This window comes from Heterodontus francisci, chromosome 22 (assembly GCF_036365525.1).
Source record: "Heterodontus francisci isolate sHetFra1 chromosome 22, sHetFra1.hap1, whole genome shotgun sequence".
NCBI classification, from domain to species: Eukaryota; Metazoa; Chordata; class Chondrichthyes; order Heterodontiformes; family Heterodontidae; genus Heterodontus; species Heterodontus francisci.
Window position 1 is genome coordinate 33,976,939 of NC_090392.1, and position 21,185 is coordinate 33,998,123.

The 21,185-nt window shown below is 43.1% G+C and overlaps 1 protein-coding gene across 2 annotated transcripts; it reads left to right on the forward strand.

Moving 5' to 3' along the window:
- The first annotated feature begins 237 nt into the window (after positions 1-237).
- Positions 238-15,362, forward strand: LOC137381300 (zinc finger protein ZFP2-like). 2 transcript variants are annotated; one of them, XM_068053649.1, is made up of 2 exons: positions 238-1,053; positions 13,518-15,362. In XM_068053649.1, the coding sequence occupies exon 2, from the start codon at positions 13,624-13,626 to the stop codon at positions 14,482-14,484; it is 861 nt and encodes a 286-aa protein (XP_067909750.1). In that variant the 5' UTR covers positions 238-1,053; positions 13,518-13,623; the 3' UTR covers positions 14,485-15,362. The 2 variants fall into 2 exon arrangements, with proteins under 2 accessions (XP_067909750.1, XP_067909751.1); XM_068053650.1 differs by lacking the exon at positions 238-1,053 and adding an exon at positions 12,244-12,361.
- Positions 15,363-21,185: the final 5,823 nt, after the last annotated feature.

A 21,185-nucleotide genomic window follows, 5' to 3' on the forward strand; every position in this document is an offset into this window, starting at 1 on the left:
TGCTAAAATCCAAATCCATGTCTTCATCTGCACCATTTCTTTCCACCACTGCCAGTTTCCTCTCTCCCTCCCTCTGGCTGGGTTCAATTCTCCAGCCTCAATGTGCAGAGTGGGAATAAAATCAATGAGTCAATGATTTTCTCTCCTGGTCACTTGAAGCCTGAAGCCCCGCCCACTCTGTTGCGTCGCCATGATGGCCGCGCATGCGCTCTGTACTCCACTCAACCAAGATGGCGGTCGCTGACTTGAACCTATTCCCGGGCAAAAGCCTCAGAGTGTAAACGCGGGACTTGGAGCTTCTTATTCGGGGCTTGCGTCTACACCAACTGTTTCTGAAACCTTCCCGCTGGTTCCATTCCTCCCCTGCCTCCCGCCGAGTCTCACCCGCTTCAAAAGGTTCTTCAGCACCACAGCTCCGAATGAAACTGGAACCTGAAGCCCCGCCCATTTATTGTTCCCGTGCCCGGATAACCGCGCATGCGCCCTACTGTACATTGCCCCCTAATAAGGATGGCGGCCGTTAACCCGGGGCTGTCCCCGTGAGAAGCCCCGCAGCTGTTGCTCCGGTGGACACACGTGACCCCAGTGGACCAATGGTTTCCTCTCCTAGGCACCGGGAGCAGTTGGGAACAGAATGAAGCCCCGCTCAATCAGTGATCTGGGCCTGTTACCGGGAGAAGCCCCGCTTGGTGTAAATCCGGGAGCTGCAGTTTATTAATCGGAGTTTACGGTCTACACTCAGTGTTTAGGAAGCCTCCTCGCCGGCTCCATCCGTCACTGACCAGTACAAAGGCGCCTCTCAACCACCTGCCCATCGTGCATATATTAACATTAATTATAATAATTGTTTTTATATAATTGTATTTCCTATCTCAAATTTATGGCCTTATTTGTTTTCTTCCTCTGAGTCCTTGAACTCCCTCTGGCAGGGTCATGTTGCCGAGAGCTGATTGATTGTCCTGGGAAATAACAGGAAGAAGCTCAGAGGCCGGACGAGCCGAGGGAGCAGCGGCTTCTGTCAGCAATCGTGGGCTTTGAGGGCTGCAAACTGAGGTGAGTCAATGTGAACCCCTGGCAAACAATTTATCCTTTCAAATTTAAATCAGTGTTTCTTTGATCAACAAAACCGTTTCACATTTGTCACTATTTTTTCCTGCAATTCCTATTCTGAGTTTCAGATGTTTCACTGCCAAGTGGACCAAACGTTTAAAGGTCATTCATTTCCCTCTCCGCTGTCAGTTCGAGATTGATTTCCGCCTCATTATGTATCCCTTTGTGATATTTAGAGGGAGAAACTCTTTCCTTGCTGCGCATTTATTAGTTAAAGAAACATCCTTTCTGTTACCAGTGAGCCACATTCTGTACAGGAGGAGATGCCTGGTGGCCTTTAAAATTCTCATGGTTTTGTTCAATTCCTTCCATGACCTCACCACACCATATCCCTGTGACCTGCTACAGCCCTCTTAATGAGTAGAGCCCGTTTCTAGTGGCTGAAGTCAAAATAATTTATAATGGGGGGATAGAGAAATGGCAGAGAAGCCAAATGATTACTTTCTGTCTGTCTTCACGAAGGAAGATACAAGAAATCTTTCAGAATGAGAGATTCTAGGGATTAAGGGGAATGATGAATTGAAGGAAATTGGTATTAGTAAAAAGGTTGTATTGGAGAAATTAATGGGGCTGAAGGTTAATAAGTCCCCAGTGCCTAATACATCACAGAATGTTGAAAGAAGTAGCTACAGAGATAGTGGGTGCATTGGTGATCATCTTCCAAAATTCAGTAGATCTTGGAGCAGTTCCTGCAGATTGGAAAATAGCAAATGTCACCCCGCTATTTAAAAAGGAGGAAGAGACAACAGGGAATTACAGAACTGTTAGCCTTACATCGGTCATTGGGAAAATGCTAGAATCTATTCTAAAGGATGTGATAAATGGACACTTGGATAATGATGATCTGTTTGGGCCCAGTCAACATGGATTTATGAATGGGAAATCATGTTTGACGAATCTTTTGGAGTTTTTTGAGGATGTTACTCACAGAATTGATCAAGTGGAGTCGGTGGACGTGGTATGCTTGGATTTTCAAAGGGCTTTGGTAAATACCCCACAGGAGGTTGGTTAGTAAAATTAAAGCACCTGGGGTAGGGAGTAATATACTGGTATGGATTAAGGATTAGTTAACAGGTAGAAAACAGAGTAGGAATAAACGGGTCATTCTCGCATTGGCAGGCTGTGACTAGTGGAGTACCGCAGGGATCAGTGCTTGGGCCGCAGCTGTTCACAATATATATCAATGATTTGGATGTGGGGACCAACTGTAGTATTTCCAAGTTCGCAGATGACACAAAATTGGTGGGAATATGTGTTAGGAAGATGCAAAGTGGCTTCAAGGGAATTTGGACAGACTTGGTGAGTGGGCAAGAATGTGGCAGATGGAATATAATGTCAAAAAATGTAAGGTTATCCACTTTGGTAGGAGGAATAGATGTGCAGAGTATTTCTTAAGTGATAAGAGATTAGAAAGTATAAATGTACAAAGGGACTTGGTTGTCCTTGTCAATAAGTCACTGAAAGCTAACATGCAGGTGCAGCAAGCAGTTAAGAAGGCTAATGGTATGTTGGCCTTTATCGCAAGAGGATTTTAGTATAGAACCTTGGTTAGACCATACCTGGAGTATTGTGTGCAGTTTTGGTCCCCTTACCTTAGCAAGGATATTATTGCCATAGAGGGAGTGCAACGAAGCTTCACCAGACTTGTTTCTGGAATGGCAGGACTGTGCTCGGAAGAGAGATTAAGGAAACTGTGCCTGTATTCTCTAGAGTTTCGAACAATGAGATCTCATTGAAACCTACAAAATACTTAAAAGGGATAGACAGGTGAGATGCAGCTAAGATGTTTCCCCTGGTTGGGGAGTCTAGAACCAGAGGGACACAATTTCAAAATAAGGGGAAGCCATTTAGGACAGAGATGAGTAGAAATTTCTTTACTCAGAGGGTGGTGAATCTTTGGAATTCTGTACCCCAGAGGGCTGTGGAAGCTCAGTCATTGAGTATGTTTAAAGCAGAAATTGACAGATTTCTAAATACCAAACACATGGCGGGAAATGAGGATAGTGTGGGGGGGAAAAAGGCTGATCAGCCATGATCGGATTGAATAGAGGGGCAGGCTCAATGGGCTGAATGGCCTACTCCTGTTCCTATGTTCCTAAACCCACGATCTCTACCACATAGAAGGACAAGGACAGCAGATGCGTCGGAACACCACCACCTGCAAGTTCCCCTCTAAGCCACACACCATTCTGACATGGAACTATATCACTGCTCCTTGACTGTTACTGGGTCATAAACCTGGAACTCGCTGACAGCACTGTGAGTTTACCTATACCACATGGACCGCAGTGTTTCAATGTTTCAAGAAGGCGATTCACTACCACCTCCTCAAGGGCAATTAGGGATGGGTGGCAAATGCTGGCCGTGCCAGCGACACCCAGATCCTTTGGAAGATTAAAAAAAGTACTAAATATTTCTATTTATGAAGCCTGAGATCCATATGCTTTGCTCACCACTCCCTTAGTATGTCCTTTCACTCTGAAAAATCTATGTGAATGAACCCCAGGTCCCTCTGTCTCTGCACACTCTTGAGAACTGTGCCATTGATTAATATTGCCCCTCTCTATCCCTTCTGCCAAAATGCATCGTCAGACTGGAATTTAGAAGATCAAGGGTGATTTGATCAAAGTTTTCAAGATATTATTTAGAACTGTTGGTGAGAAATTATTTCCACTAGTTGTGGAATCTAGGACTAGGGGGATAGTCTAAACCTAGAGCCAGGTCTTTCAGGAGTGAAATTAGGAAACACTTCTGCACACAAAGGGAGGTAGAAGTTTGGAACTCTTCCACAAACAGCAGTTCATACTAGAACAATGTTTATTTTAAATTGGAGATTGATCATCTTTTGTTAACCAAAGGTATTAAGGGATATGGGGCAAAGGCAGGTTTATAGAGTTAGGTCACAGATCAGCCATGATCTCAGGCTTTCGGGGCTAAATGGCCAATTCCTCAAATCACAGAAACTTACAACACAGAGGGAGGCCATTCAACCCTTTGTGCTTGTGCTGGCTTTTTGAAAGAGCAGTTGTGCTTAGTACCACACACATTGTTTGTAACCCTGTCAGTTCCTCATTCTCAAATACCTGTCAATTCCCTTTTCAAATTACTGATAGAATCAGGGTCCACCATCCTTTCAAGTGAATTGTTCCAGATTCCGACAACTCTCTGTTGGTACAGAAACTGCTGAACTCATTGTTGGGTCTGGAAGGTTGTAGAGTGCCTCATCGAAAGATGAGCTGCTGTTCCTCGAGCTCCCATTGAGCTTCATTGGAACAGTGCAGGAGGCCAAGGACAGAATGGGAGTGGGACAAAGAGTTAAAATAACAATTTACCGGAAACTCAGGTTAAAGTGATCACCCAATCTGTGTTTGGTCTCTGCTCATGATGCGGTCTGCACAACAGTGTGGTGAATACAATATAATAAATTCAGCAAGTACATGTAAATCACTGTTTGGTTTCATCCCACAAAACCTTGGGCATAACCCAAAGGGAGAGACTTTTTGAAGCGTAAAGGTTACAAAGTAAAGAAAATAGATTGCCAGAGTATTAAATTCCACCCCAGTTATGGGGATTATTAATATCAGCAGATATATACACTGACTGTCGGATTGAACATGGTTCAGTCCTGGATGTGATTAACAGCAGAATCCAATCCATGCAGTCACTTGTGATGTTGCAGGTATCTCAGCAGATTGGATATCAGTTAAATCCCTTTCCACATAGAGAACAGGTGAACAGCTGGTATTTCAACAAATCCCTTGTGTTTTTAAAGCTCTTCTTACATTCGAAATATTTAAATATTCTCTAATCACTGTGAGGTCATTAGTGTGACAGAAGGTTTGATAAAGCATTAATTCCCTTTCCACACATGGAGCAGGTGAATGGCCTTTCTCCCGTGTGACTGCACCAATGAGTTTCCAGCTCAGATGGATAATTGAATTCCTTCCCACAATCCCCACATTTCCACGCCTTCTCCGCTGTGTGACTGCGCTTGTGTTTCAAAAGATCAGATGATTGACTGAAGCCTCGCCCACATACATCACGTGTACAACTTCTCCACACTGAACAGGGTTGTTTGCCTCCATATTCAAAGGCCTCTGATATGCTGTTCCTGATGAATCAAGTCACTGTGTCAGATCTGGATGTGATGTTTGGTTTGAGCTTCCAGCCTGCAAATTCTCCCCTTCTAATCTGTGAAATGAATTTAAAACAGGAGAAGGCAGTGAAAGAGAACCCACAAAAATGTAAAGACCAGTTGTGAAATTGAGCTGAATAAATCTGGTAATTTGTGTGGCCAGCACTAGGAAAAAGTGACCATGAAAGCTGCTGGATTGACAAAATGGTTCGCTAATGCCTTCAGGGAAGGGAACCTGCCGCCAGGTCTGGACTTACATAGGACTGCAGTCCCCATGGGAGGGGTGGGGGAGTGGGGAAGTGTGAGAGGAGGGGAGGGGGAAAAGGAGAGGGACTTCATATCTACTAAAGACAAGGTTTCTTTGATAGAACCTTCCAAACCCAAAACCCCCATCACCCTAGAAGTGTAAGATCAGCTGGACACATTAAGACACACCATCCTGACTTGGACAGCAAAAGAATGACTAAAATAATAGAGGGAGAAAATAGATTATTAGAGTAAACTAGCAAGAAGACAATAAGAGCTTATTATAGAGAATAGCCAATGTTGTTCACTTGTTTAAGAAGGGTAGCAAGGATAATCCAGGAAATTACAGACTGGTGAGCCTTAGGTCAGTGGTAGGGAAATTTATTGGAGAGGATTCTTCGGGACAGGATTTACTCCCATTTGGAAACAAATGGACTTATTAGCGAGAGGCAGCATGGTTTTGTGAAAGGGAGGTCGTGTCACACTAACTTGATCGAGTATTTTGAGGAAGTGACGAAGATGATTGATGAAGGAAGGGCAGTGGATGTTGTCTACATGGACTTCAGTAAAGCCTTTGACAAGGTCTCTCATGGCAGACTGGTACAAAAGGTGAAGTCACATGGGATCAGAGGTGAGCTGGCAAAATGGATGTAGAACTGGCTTGGTCATAGAAGACAGAGGGTATCAGTGGAAGGGTGCTTTTCTGAATGGAGGGCTGTGACTAGTGGTGTTCCGCAGGGATCAGTGCTGGGACCTTTGCTGTTTGTAGTATATATAAATGATTTGGAGGAAAATGTAACTGGTCTGATTAGTAAGTCTGCGGACGACACAAAGGTTGGTGGAGTTGCGGATAGTGATGAGGATTGTCAGAGGATACAGCAGGATATAGATCGGTTGGAGACTTGGGCGGAGAAATGGCAGATGGAGTTTAATCCGGACAAATGTGAGATAATGCATTTTGGAAGGTCTAATACAGATGGGAAGTACACAGTAAATGGCAGAACCCTTAGTAGTATTGACAGGCAGAGAGATCTGGGCGTACAGGTCCACAGATCACTGCAAGTGGCAACGTAGGTGGAAAAGGTAGTCAAGAAGGTGTACGGCATGCTTGCCTTCATCATTCGGGGCATAGAGTATAAAAATTGGCAAGTCTTGCTGCAGCTGTACAGAACCTTAGTTAGGCCACTCTTGGAATATTGTGTACAATTCTGGTTGCCACACTACCAGAAGGATGTGGAGTCTTTGGAGAGGGTACAGAAGAGGTTTACCAGGATATTGCCTGGTCTGGAGGGTATTACCTATGAGGACAGGTTGGATAAACTCAGATTGTTTTCACTGGAACGACGGAGGTAAAGGAGCGACCTGATAAAGGTTTACAAAGTTATGAGCGGCATGGACAGAGTGGATAGTCAGAAGCTTTTTCCCAGGGTGGAAGAGTCAATTACCAAGGGACATAGGTTTAAGGTGCGAGGGGCAAAGTTTAGAGGGGATGTGCGAGGCAAGTTTATTACACAGAGGGTGGTGAGTGCCTGGAACTTGCTGCCAGGGGAGGTGGTGGAAGCAGGTACGATAGCGACGTTTAAGAGGCATCTTGACAAATACATGAATAGGATGGGAATAGAGGGATACAGACCCCGGAAGTGCAGAAGGTTTTAGTTTAGACAGGCATCATGATCGGCGCAGGCTTGGAGGGCCGAATGGCCTGTTCCTGTGCTGTACTGTTCTTTGTTCTACAAGCAAATGAAAAGTAAGAGAGTAGCTAAAGTAAACGGCTGCTTCGAGGATGGGACTGGGGAATTAATAATGGGAAACAAGAGATGTTGAAGAAATATTTTGCAGCTGTCTTCATGGTAGAACACGCTATAGGAATAGCAGAAAGTCGGGGGAAAAGGGAGGGAGGAACTTAAAACTATCACAGAGAAAAAGTACTCGGAAAACTAATGGGACTGAAGGCTGACATGTCTGCTGGACCTGATGGCCTGCATCCTAAGGTCTGAAAAGAAGTGACTGTAGAGACACTTGAAGAAAATAAATTTGCAGGGCTACGGGGATCGAGTGGGTGAGTGGAACTGACTGGATTGCTCGATGGAGAGCCAGCATGGACTCAGTGGACCGAATGGCCGCCTCCTATGTCGTAAATTACTCTAATGAGAGATGGTAGATGCATTGGTTGTAATCTTCCAAAATTTCCCAGATTCTTTAAAGGTTTCAGCATATTGGAAATCTGCAAATCTAACACCCCTATTCAAGAAAGGAGGGAGCCAGAGGGCAGGAAACTGTAGAACAGTTAACCTAACATCTGTCATTGGGAACAAGCTGCAATCCATCATTAAGAAAGTAGTAGCAGGACATTTAGAAAATCATAATACAATCAAGCAGGGCACAATTCTAAAGGGGGTTCAGGAGCAGAGGGACCAGGGTGTATATGTGCATAAATCATTGAAGGTGGCAAAACAGGTTGAGAGTGCGGTTAATAGAGCATACAGCATCCTAGGTTTCATTAATTGAGGCATAAAATACAGAAGCAAGGAAATTATGTTAAACTTGTATAGAGCACTAGTCCGGCCTCAACTGGCATATTGTGTCCAGTTCTGGGTACCACACTTTAGGAAAGATGTAAGGGCATTGGAGAGAGTGCAGAAAAGATTGAGAATGGTTCCAGGGATGAGGAACTTCAGTTGTGTGGATGGATTCGAGAAGGTAGGACTGTTTTCCTTGGAGAAGAGAAGGTTGAGAAGAGTTTTAACAGAGATGTTCAAAATCATGAGGGGTTCAGAGTAAATAGGGAGAAACTATTCCCATTGGTGGAAGGATTGAGAACAAAGAGGACACAGATTTAATGAAATTGGCAAAAAAAACAATGGTGACATGAGGAAAAGCCTTTTCACGCAGTGAATGGTTAGGATCTGGAATGCACTGCCTGAGAGTGTGGTGGCGGCATGTTCAGTCGAAGCATTCAGGAGTGAATTGGATTGTATCTGAAAAGGAAGAATGTGTAGGGCTACAGGGAGAAGGTAAATTGGTTTTGCGGACAGCCAGCGCAGACACGACGGGCCGGATGGCCTCCTGTGCTGTAACATCTCTGTGATTGAGTCAACAGAGTTGTATGAAAGGGAAATTGTGTTCGAAAAATTTATTGGAATTCTTCAGGGATGTACCGAGCAAGGTGGATAAAGGGGAACCAGTAGATGTACTGTATTTGGATTTCCAAAAGGCATTTGATAATGTGCCGCATAAAAGATTACGACACAAGATAAGAGCTCATGGTGTTGGGGGTAATAGCATAGATAGAGGATTGGCTAACAAACAGGAAATGGGGAATTGGGATAATGGGTCATTTTCAGGTTGGCAAACTGTAACCAGTGGAGTGCCGTAGGGATCGGTGCTGGGCCCTCAACTGTTTACTACGTATACGAATGACTTGGATGAAGGGACCGAGTTTGTTGTAGTCAAATTTGCTGACGATACAAAAGATAGATGGGAAAGTAAGTTGTAAGGATGACACAGTCTGCAAAGGGATACAGATGGGTTAAATGAGTGGGCAAAAATTTGGTAGATGGAGTATAATGTGGGAGTATAATTTGGAAGGAAAAATAGAAAAGCAAAATATTATCTAAATGGGGAGAGACTACAAAATGCTACGGTGCAGAGAGATCTGGTTGTCCTCATACATAAAACACAATAAGTTAGCATGCTGGTACAGCAAGTAATTAAGAAGGCAAATGAAATGTTGGCCTTTATTCCAAGGGGGATAGAGTATAAAAGTAGCGAAGTCTTGCTACAACTGTACAGGGCATTGGTGAGACCACACCTAGAGTAGTGTGTACAGTTTTGGTCTCCTTATTTAAGAAGGGATGTACTTGCATTGGAGGCAGTTGATAGAAGGTTCACTAGGTTGATTCCTGGGATAAAGGGATTGTCTTAAGAGGAAAGGTTGATCAGTTTGGGCCTATATGCATTGGTGTTTACAAGAATGAGAGATGATCTTATTAAAGTACATAAGATTCTGAGGGGGCTTGAGATGGTAGATACTGAGAGGATGTTTCCCTTGTGAAGGAATCTAAAACAAGGGGGGCATAGTTTCAGAATAAGGGGTTGCCCATTTAAGACAAAGATGAGGAGGAATTTCTTCTCTGAGGGTTGTTAATCTTTGGAATTCTTTACCCCAGAGAGCTGCGGAGGCTGAGTCGTTGAATATATTCAAGGCTGAGACAGACAAATTTTTGAACTGTAGAGGAGTCGAAGGTTATGGTAAACAGGCAGAAAAGTGGAGTTGACCAAGATCAAATTAGCCACAATCTTACTAGATGGCTGAGCAGGTTCAAAGAGATGTGTGGCCTACTCCAGCTCCTATTTATGTTCTCCTCCGTTCCTGCTACAAACTCTGCTCCCTCGCTACAGACTTCATCTCTTCCTGGCAACTATCTGAGGCTGAATCAGACTGTTTGTAACACGTTTGACCCTGAGATGAGCTTCCAACCACATATCCACACCATTACTCAGACCACCTATTTCCAGCCAGGTAACATCGCCCGACTCCACTCCTGCCTCAGCACATCTGCTGAAACCTTGACTATAACCAATGCAAGCATGGCCGGCCTCCCACAATTTATACTCTGTAAACTTGAGGTCATCCAAAACTCTGCTGCCTATATCCTTCCTGATGCTAAGTCCGTTCTCCTATCACCCCTGTGCTCACTGGCCGACATTGGCTCCTGGTTACGTCATGTCTCAGTTTTAAAGTTGCTATCCTTTTTTTCAAATCCCTCCAAGTCCTTCCCTATCTCTGTAATCTCCTCCAGCCCTACAACCCCCTGAGTAAAAAGAGCAAAGGTAAGAAATGTAAACAAGTTGATAAGCTTGCACTGTGTTAACAGTCTACTGTTTTGAATTCGATGCTATCTCTACAGTGGCCAGGGTATGATTCCTGTTCAAGGCCTTTAATATTTAACAAGATTGCTTGTAGTTCAAAATCTTTTTCAAATTAATTACATGCATCTAATCGGGAAAAAAATCGAATAACTGCACCAGTTAGGGCCTCAAATATTTGCAGTCTATATTGATGACTTTGATGAAGAGACCAAGAGTGGGAATGCAAGCTGTGAGGAGGACAGAAAGAGGCTGCAAAGAGATATAGACAGGTTAAGTGAGTGGGCAACAAGGTGGCAGATGGAGTATAATGTGGGCAAGTGTGAGTTTATTCACTTTGATAGTAAGAATAGAAAAGCAGAATATTTTTCAAAAGATGTGGAAATTGCAAATGTTGATGGTTGGAGGGACTTGTGTGTACTTGTACAAGGAACACAAAAAGTTAGCATGCAGGTAGAGCAAGCAATTTAGAAGGCAAATGGAATGTTGGCCTTTATTACAAGGCGGGAGTAATGCACTGTTAATTCAGTCCCACTATTCTAATAACCGATTTTACAACATTTTCTTAGGAATAATAAAATAATTGGTTGTCATGGTCTGGTAGGATATTTCCGGATCAGTGAGGTGTCCCAGAGTAAAATAGTCAAATGCCATTCCAAGTCTCTCCAGGCGAGATTAATGAACAGTCTGTGATGGGAAGGCAATTCGTCTGCAGCAGGTGTCAGACAAGTCAGACATCAGGGGTGCAGCAACAGATCTACTTGAATTTTGAAGTAGCAGTCTAGCAATTGAAGCTTTCTTGAGATTTCAAGGTCTCCCAAAACACAAAAGGCAACAGGAATCACTCTTGAGGCAGGGATTCTTGAGAGACTGGAGGCAATAGTAATGTGCCACACCCGAAATACAAGGCTTCCTCTCTCCAAAGCAATGTTCCTCCACAGAGTGTAGCAACTCCTCTTTTCCTGGGTCTTTCCCTCTCTTCAGGCAGGTCAAAACCACACATTAAATATAGAATTTCTTTCGAAGAGATGTAAGACTTCTTTTGCAGAGAGTGGTAACACTTTTCTGGGTTTTTCTCTCTTTCCAGGCAGATACAGCAACAAAGGTTTTAGCTCCCATACATTTGATGAGACAGTTAAAATTTCACTTGATACAGGAATTATTTTCAAGAGAAAGAGTGTCTGGGCTTTCTTTCTGGCAGGTCTCCAGCAGCAACTGAACTCAACCCAAAATGAAACTAAATGTTTTCAAGAGTCCTAAATCTTCCTGGTTGCTTGGAAACAGGTCTTGCAGTCTGCACACTTCAAACACCAAGTGCCAGCATTCAGTGTTGACAGAAAATCCCTTTTGCCAGCTTTCAAAAACACACAGAATTCCCAACTTTCAACAAAAAACACTTGTGACAAATGGAGTACAAGAATAAGGAAGTTTTGCTACAATTGTACAGGGCTTTGGTGAGACCGCATCTGGAATACTATGTGCAGTTTTGGTCTATATATTTAAGGAAGGATATACTTGCTTCGGAGGCAGTACAGCAAAGGTTCGCTAGATTGGTCCCTGGCATGAGAAGGTTGTCCTGTGATGAGAGGCTGAGTAAATTGGGCCTATAGTCTCTGGAATTTAGAAGAATGAGAGGTAATCTGATTGAAACGTACAAGATTTTGAAGGGGCTTGACAGGTTAGACACTGAGAGATTGTTTCCCCTGGCTGAGGAATCTACAACAGGGGGTTGGGGGAGGCACAGCCTCAGTATAAAATGCCAATCGTTTAGGACCGAGATGAGGAGAAATTTCTTCAGCCTAGAGGGTTGTGGATGCTCCATTGTGCAATATATTTAAAGCTGAGATAGACATATTTTTGGTCTTTCACAGAATCAAGGGATATGGAGAGTGGGCGGGAAAGTGGAGTTGAGTCAGAAGATCAGCCATGATCGTATTGAATGGCGGAGCAGACTTGAGGGGCCGAGTGGTCTATTCCTGCTCCTATTTCTCATGCTCTTATGTAGGTATCTGTGCTCATCTAATTCTGACATCTTGTTCATCACTGATTTTAATTGCTCCACCACTTGTGGCAGTCCTTTCAGCTGTCTGGACCCTAAGCTCTGGAATTCCCTCTCTAAACCACTCTGCCTCTCTACCCCGCTTTCTTCCTTTAAGATGCTCCTTTAAACCTCCCTTTTTGACCAAGCTTTTGGTCACCTGACCTAATGTCACCTTACGCGGCTTGGTGTCAGATTTTGCTTTATAACATTCCTGTGAAGTGCCTTGGGATGCTTTATGATGTTAAAGACGCTATATAAATACAAGTTGTTGAGGACTGGATTCATTTGGGCACAGATGAGACATAGGTTCAGGTGGTGCTGCACAGCCCGGTGCATCATCGGCCACCAGTAATAATTATGTAACATATCGAGAACTCGAGAAACAGAAACATGCCCCCAGTTTGATGCATAAACAAAATTAATTATTTTCTAAGGCATAAAGTGTGAGCCAAGTCAAGTTCGAGCCATTCTTGTGATACAAACCCTCATGTAGGATGAGTGAGTCCTTACTTGGTGAGAGAGACGAGGGGAAGTCTTTCCCGTGGTGTACGGCCTCTTTGGCAATAGTCACATCTGGGTCAGTGTCCTGACAAGTTTTTAAATCAGGTATAACTGGAGTCTGTTATACCGGTGCCAGTGATTGTTCTTTGGGTGAATCCCATTGAATCCTCTCCATAGCAGCTTTCCTGGTGAGTAAGTCGCCTGATTATTACCGTCACCCTCTTCACTCACTCCTGCTCCTGTTGTATCTTCACCTTACCCATAGCAATTTGTCCTGGACACTTACCAGCAATATCCTAGATGATTGGGCATTCGGAGTGGTGGGTGAGCAGTTTCCTTTCTGCTATGGAGAAACCGTGTTTTTGTCAGAGCGGTAGATATTCTGTGAGGGAATTGCAACTAAAGGAGCTGTCCGAATAGATGGTGATTCTAACAGTAACAGTTTGAAGGGCTGTGAGCCAGTTGGATTTTTACAACAGTCTGGCAGTTTCCTTGGTCACTTTTTCGAGCACCGGCCCCAAAGATTACCAGATTCATTCAGCTCAATTTCACATGTTTTTGTTTTTTTTGTTCTCTCTCATGCTCCCTTTTCCCTGTTTTGAATTCATTTTACAGGTATTAGAAGGGGAGGATTCATAGATGGCGAGCTCAAACCAAACATCACTTCAAGATCTGACAGTCATTCACTTCATCAGGATGTGAATATCATCGACCATTGAAAATGGAAGGGAAAAGCACTGTTCACAAACCGTATACGTGTTCTGTGTGTGGACGAGGCTTCAGCCATTCATCTGGTCTGTCTAGACACAAGCGCAGCCACACCAGGGAGAAACCGTGTAAATGTGGGGACTGTGGAAAGGGATTCAATTACCCATTTGAGCTGGAAATTCACCAGCGCATTCACACCGGGGAGAGGCCGTTCACCTGCTCTGTCTGTGGCAAGGGATGCACTCATTTCTCTGCCCTGCTGAAGCATCAGCGAGTTCACACTGACGAGAAACCCTTTAAGTGTCCAGAGTGTGGGAAGTGCTATAAAAGTTCTGGGGAACTGACATTACATCAACGTGTTCACACTGACGAGAGACCATTCAGGTGCTCTCACTGCGGGACTGGTTTCAGGCGATTAGCTGATCTTACTGTACATGAGCGGAGTCACACTGGGGAGAGGCCGTTCACCTGCTCTGTGTGTGGGAAGGGGTTTGCTCATTCATCCCAGCTCACAACACACCAACTTGTTCACAGTGATAAAAGACCATTTAACTGTTCTGACTGTGAGAAAAGCTTTAAAAGCAAAAATCATTTGCTAACACACCAGCGAGTGCACACAGGGGAGAAACCGTTCACCTGCTCCATGTGTGCAAAGAAATTCACTAATTCACAGAGCCTGTTGATCCACCAACGAGTTCACACTAGGGAGAGGCCGTTCACCTGCTCTGTCTGTGGGAAAGGATTCACTTGTTCATCCAACCTGCTGAGACACCAGCGAGTTCACACTGGAGAGAGGCCATTTATCTGCTCCTTGTGTGGGAAGGGATTCACTTGTTCATCCCACCTGCTGAGACACCAGCGAGTTCACAAGTGACTGTAGGGATTGGGTTCTGCTGTTATTGCTTATGTTAATTACATCCAAGACTGAGCCATGTTCATTCTGGCACACAAATCCTACAATCATGGAAATTTACAGCACAGAAGCAGGCCATTTGGCCCATCATGTCCATGCTGGCCAACAAGTAACCATATAACCTAATCCCGCTTTCCAGCTGTTGGCCCGTACCTTGTAGGTTACGGCACTTCAAGTGCATATCCAAGTATTTTTAAAAAGTTATGAGAGTTTCTGCCTCTACCATGCTATCAGACAGTTGAGGTTTGTTTCTGCTCATGTTAATAACGCCTGTAACTGGGCTGGAGTTCAATATTATGGGAAACTGAAATATCAGCTTTATTTTAAACATATTGTTGTAGCTATTTCACTTTCTCACCTGAGTGTTTAACTGACTAGAGCTCAGAAAGGACAATCTGGGGAGGATCGTACAGCAAGAACTGAACTTCAGCCTGAAAACAGTCCTTCAGGGCAACACTGAGAGGGATAAACAGTACTTTGGTCTTTATCATCTCTCTTTGTTGAAAGCAAAGTCCCCGTGTGGGTTAATCCTGAGGCCTGTACGAAATGTGTTACAGCCACTTTCTTCCATGGTTCAGAGCTCCTAAGCAAGGAAAAAAAGGCTCCTTTACAACTGTGTTTAGAGTCAGGAAGAACAACAGTGAATGCTGGAAACGTGCTGACAAATCAGACATTGGTGTAAAACTGTGATCTGTTTCTGACTCAAAGTGAAACAACAGGTTTAAGTTTCCAGTCTAAAAATTACTCAATGATCCTACAAAGGTTTGATGTGTTTGAGAAATCTGAGTCGACCATTTCAATGCCTCTTTTAAAATAAATTGTTTAAAGTCTGCATTAAATAGCAGATTGAGGAGTTCATAGACTGTTAATTAGTGATACAATTTATGCAACAGACATTTGATCTGTAGATAATGAAGAACCGGTAACATGTTTCCATCAATTCCTTGTTTTATTGATGTATGCTTCCCATATACTGTCCCTTTTAAATATCTACTTCAATCCCACAGGCAAGCAGTAGCACTGTGATCTACAAGGGAATCGAGGATTATTGGGGGAGCAGGCTGGAAAGTGGAGTTACAGCCACAATCAGAGCAGCCATGATCTTATTAAATGGCGGAGCAGGATCAAGGAGCCGAATGGCCTACTCATCCTATTTCTTGTGTAACTAACAAAAAATAAGAAACATACAGTAGGGTGAAGCTGTGTCTTTGCCTTTAACTGTCTGACCCCCTACTCTCCCTTTATGAATGAGTGACATGTTCAGCTGAAGATTCCTATTCATAGTTTTCTGGGTGGTCTCCTTATTCTGATGATTAATGGTGTGTGCTGTGACCTAGCGAGCCTCGGTCCAGTGAACCTATAGAATCATGGGAAGTTTACAGAACAGAAAAAGGCTGCTTGACCCATCATGTCTATGCCAGCCAGAAAATGAGCCACCTAGCCTAATCCCACCTTCCAGCAGTTGGTCCGTAGCCCTACAGGTTACGGCACTTGAGTTGCATATCCAGATATCTTTTAAATGAGTTGAGGGTGTTAAGATCATGGTGGGAGCAATGCGCTGTCAATTCAGTCCCATCACTCCATAAGTCACAGCATATTATTAAAATTTTTCCACCCAACCAGTGAACAACTAAATTCAACACTCTAGTAACCCCAGAATAAAACAGACCAAACCAGGTACCTTTAGAAAACAACAAATTAACTATTTATTAAACACAATTAAGATAAACCTAGGTCTAAAGACCTTTTATAACTTATTTTAACCTAGGTCCCCCATTCTCTCACACACTCGAAAATCAACATTAACCAGTTTCAGAATAAATAAATAACTGGGTTGTTAGTCTTTGTGGGTTATGTTCTTGATGGGTGAGGTATCCTAGTGTAAAAATCAGTCTCCACACAAATTTGATGTAAGTCTTTTCTTCATATGCATTCAAATGCAATACAACAATTCGGAACCGAAGAAGGGTCACTACCCTGAAACGTTAACTCTGCTTCTCTTTCCACAGATGCTGCCAGACCTGCTGAGTATTTCCAGCATTTCTTGTTTTTATTTCAGATTTACAGCATCCGCAGTATTTTGCTTTTATTTTAGACAAAAATAAATAGTTCCGTGACACCTCTGCCCTTGGCAAAATGAAATTCCATTCTTAAAATGCATTTCATTACAATACAAAAAATAGAAACTGGAAATAAACTTCACATTCATGCCCCCATTCACTTTACTGATAATTTACAGAATTTTCTTTATGCCATCGCCATCCATATAATTTAACATGGTTAAATTCGTGACAAAGCATCGGCGATAACATTGTTTTTCCCTGAAAAAAGTACAATTTTCAAATAAGGCTGTAACAACAAACTCCATCTAAATATTCGAGCATTTTGGTTTTTAAATTTTTCTGAAAACATTATTGTCAGTGTATATTAGTGTTTCTTTATATTCTTGGCAGACATATACTTCGAAATGTTTGGGAGCCAGCAAAAGTCCTAATGTTTCATTTTCCATAGTGGAATACTTTTTTTGATGGCAATTTAGTTTTCTTGAAAAGTACCCGACTGGCTTCTCTATGCCCGATTCGTCATCCTGCAATAGGACTGCACCAACCCCCAGGTCGCTGGCATCGATTGCTAATTTGAAAGGTTTAGCAAAATTTGGAGCAGCCAACACTGGTTCATTAGTTAAGATTGCCTTCAGCTTTTCAAAAGCTGACTGGCATTCATCTGACCATACTACTTTTGTTTTTTTTTGTGCAAATCGGTTAATTGAGCAGCCACAGTGCTAACATTCCATACAAATTTCCTGTAAAAACCGCACATCCCTAAAAACCTCATTATTTCCTGTTTAGATTTAGGGATGGGGAAGTCTACTAAGGCTTGTACCTTTGCCCTTTTGGCAATACTTGTCCTTGCCCCACTATGTGTCTGACGTAAGTTATTCTAACTTTTCCAAATTTGCTTTTTGCCAGATTTATTACTAAATCCAGTGCTTTTAACTTTTTAAACAGAATTTTTAGCTGGTTTGTGTTCTTACTGAGTGTTACTGTATATTATTATTTCATCGAGATACACAGTTGGGAACACTGGCTACCACCTGATTCACTAATCTTTGAAAAGTAGCTGTGGCATTTTTTAGCCTGAGTGGCATCACCAGACACTGATAATGACATTCAGGTGTAAGACAAGCTTTGGCTTGAGGAATCAGAGGAACTTGCCAGTATCCATTTAACAAGTCAATCTTCGTAACAAACCTAGCACTGCGCACTCTGTCGATATAGTCTTCTAAACGTGGAATTGGGTAGGAGTCTGCCTTCGTAACTGCATTGACTTTTCTGGAGTCTATATAAAATCGGGTTGACCTGTCAGATTTAGGTACTAGAACTATTGGTGAACTCCAGCTCGATCATGTTATTTGCCAGCATGTACTGGATTTCTGCTTTTACTTAGGCCTGTTTGTCCGGACTTTAGTGGTAAGGATGTTGTTTTTAAAGGAACGGATTCCCCTATATCTGGCTTATCTCTACAGACTCTTTTAAATGTTGTGAAAAGCTTGGTTAGGTCTTCACATTGTTCTGCCTCCAGGTGAAAAAGCATGTTGTGCAATTTTCCTAGCCATTTTGTATTCACTAACCTGATAGTTGGAGGTTCAATCTGAAAATTGTCCAGGCCTCCTCCTGCCTCATCCTCACTATCCTTTTCCTTCTCAATAGTCCCGATTACCTGATATACCTGTACAAGCCTATCCTCCTCCCTTCGATAATATTTTTTTTTTAGTTTTTTTAGAGATACAGCACTGAAACAGGCCCTTCGGCCCACCGAGTCTGTGCCGACCATCAACCACCCATTTATACTAATCCTGCACTAATTCCATATCCCTACCACATCCCCATCTGTCCCTATATTTCCCTACCAGCTACCTATACTAGGGGCAATTTATAATGGCCAATTTACCTACCAACCTGCAAGTCTTTTTTTGGCTGTGGGAGGAAACCGGAGCACCCGGAGAAAACCCACGCAGACACAGGGAGAACTTGCAAACTCCACACAGGCAGTACCCAGAATTGAACCCAGGTCGCTGGAGCTGTGAGGCTGCAGTGCTAACCACTGCGCCACTGTGCCGCCCCTAAATATTGCTGTAACGTATTGATGTAACGCAACCGGTTCTTCCCGGCTATCAGGGGTGTCAATCAAGTAATCTACCTTGCCCACTCTTGATCACTCTATATGGGCCACTGAACCATGCTTTTAATGGTTCCCCCTGTAATGGTAACAACACCAATACTTAATAATAAAAACAAGAAATGCTGGAACCACTCAGCAGGTCTGGCAGCATCTGTGAAAAGAGAAGCAGAGTTAACGTTTCGGGTCAGTGACCCTTCTTCGGAAGAAACGTTAACTCTGCTTCTCTTTTCACAGATGCTGCCAGACCTGCTGAGTATTTCCAGCATTTCTGTATCTCAGCTTTAAATATATTAAATGACTCTGCCTCCACTGCTCTCTGGCATAGAGAATTCCAAAGATTCATGACCCTCTGGCAGAGATAATTCCTCCTCATCACTGTCAAAAATGGGATATTCCTTTATTATGAAACTATCCTCCTAATTCTAGATTCCCCATGAGGGGAAACACCCTCTCAGCATCTACCCTGTCAAGCCCCCTCAGAATCTTACATGTTTCAATAAGATCACCTCTCATTCTTCAACTGTTCTTCATGAGACAAGCCCTTCATCCCAAGAACCAACCTAGTGAACCTTCTCTGAACTACCCCCAATGCAAGTATATCACTCCTTAAATAAGGAGACAAAAATTATACACAGCACTCTGTTGTGGTCTCATTAACATCCTGTAAAGTTGTAGCAGAGGTTCTTACTTTTATACTCCATCCCTCTTGCAATAAAGACCAACATTCCATTTGCCTTCCTAATTACTTGCTGTCCCTGCATGCTAACTTTTTGTGATTCACATATGAGGACCCCAGTTCCCTCTGTACCACAGCATTTTGTAGTCTCTCTCCATTTAAATAATATTTTGTTTTTCTATTCTAACTACCAAGCGGATAATCTCACATTTTCCCACATTATACCCCATCTGCCAAATTTTTGCCCACTCTCTTAACATATCTATATCCCTTTGCAGCATATTTCTGTCCTCCTCACAACTTGCTTTCACACCGAGCTTTATATTGTCAGCAGATTTGGCTACACACTTGTTCTCTTCATCTAAGTCATGAATATAGATTGTAAATAGTTGAGGCCTCAGCACGGATTCCTGTGGCACTCCATGAGTTACACCTTGCCAACCTGCAGAAGAGCCATTTATCTTGACTCTCTGCTGTTAATTAGCCAATTTTCTATCCATGCTAATATATTATCCCCAACACCATGGGCTCCTATCTTGTGCAGTAACTATTTACGTGGCACCTTATCAAAGCCTTTTGGAAATCCAAATACACTACATCTACTGGTTCTCCTTTATTCACCCTGCTTGTTACATCCTCAAAGAACTCTACAAACTTTTTTCCAGCACAATTCTCCTTTCATAAAACAATGTTGACACTGCCTGATTACATTATGATATTCTAAATACCCTGCTACTACTTCCTTAATAATGGATTCCAATGACAGGCGTTAGGCTAACTGGCCTATAGTTTCCTGCTTTCTGTCTCCCTCCTTTCTTGAATAGGAGTGTTACATTTGTGGTTTTCCAATCTACAGGAACCTTTCTGGAATCTAGGGAACTTTGGAAGATTACAACCAATGCATCCACTATCTCTGCAGTCACTTCTTTTCAGACCCTAGGATGCAGGCCATGGGGTCCAGGGGATTTTTCAGACTTTAGTCCCATGAGTTTGCCCGGTACTACTTTTCTGGTGATTATGATTGTTTTAAGTTCCTACCTCCCGTTTGCCCCCCAGTTTTCTGCTATTCTTGGGGTGCTTTTAGTGTCTTCTACCATGCAGACAGATACAAAATATTTGTTCAAAGTCTCTGTCATTTCCTTTTTACCCATTATTAATTCCCCAGTCTCATCCTCTAAGTGAACAATGCTGACTCGAGCTACTCCCTTCTTTTTTATATACTTATAGAAGCTCTTACTGTCTGTTTTTATATTTCTTGCTCGTTTATTCTCACAATTTATTTTCTTTCTCTTTATTGTTTTGTGTTCTTGTGTTCATTTATCACCATTCACACTATCTGAATATTCAAAGCCAGTCAGTAATGCATTTTGGTAGCAAGATTGAGGAGACACAGTATAAACTAAATAGTGCATTATTAAAGGGAGTGCAGGAACAAAAAGACCTGGGGTGTATGTACAAAAGTCTTTGAAAGTGACAGGACAAGTAGATAAGACTGTTAAAAGAGAACGAGGGGACAGAGAGAGTGGGAGGCAGAGAGGAAGGGGGGGGGGGGGGAGAACATAGGGCGGAAAGAGAGAGGGGGACAGAGAGAGAGAGTGGTGGAAGTGGGGGGACAGAGAGAGAGAGAGACTCGGGGCAGAGAGAGGGGGGGAACAGAGGAGAGAGACAGACAGAGGTGACGGAGACAGAGAGAGGACATAGGGGTAGGATACAGAGACCGCGGACAGCACAGAAATGGGGGGGGGGAGGGGACATAGGAAGAGACAGAGATCGGGAGAGAGAGTGATCAAGATCACTCCTGATA

Excerpts from the sequence above, each read along its gene's own strand:
- LOC137381300 (XM_068053649.1), top strand. The coding sequence starts at position 13,624 with ATGGAAGGGAAAAGCACTGTTCACAAACCGTATACGTGTTCTGTGTGT.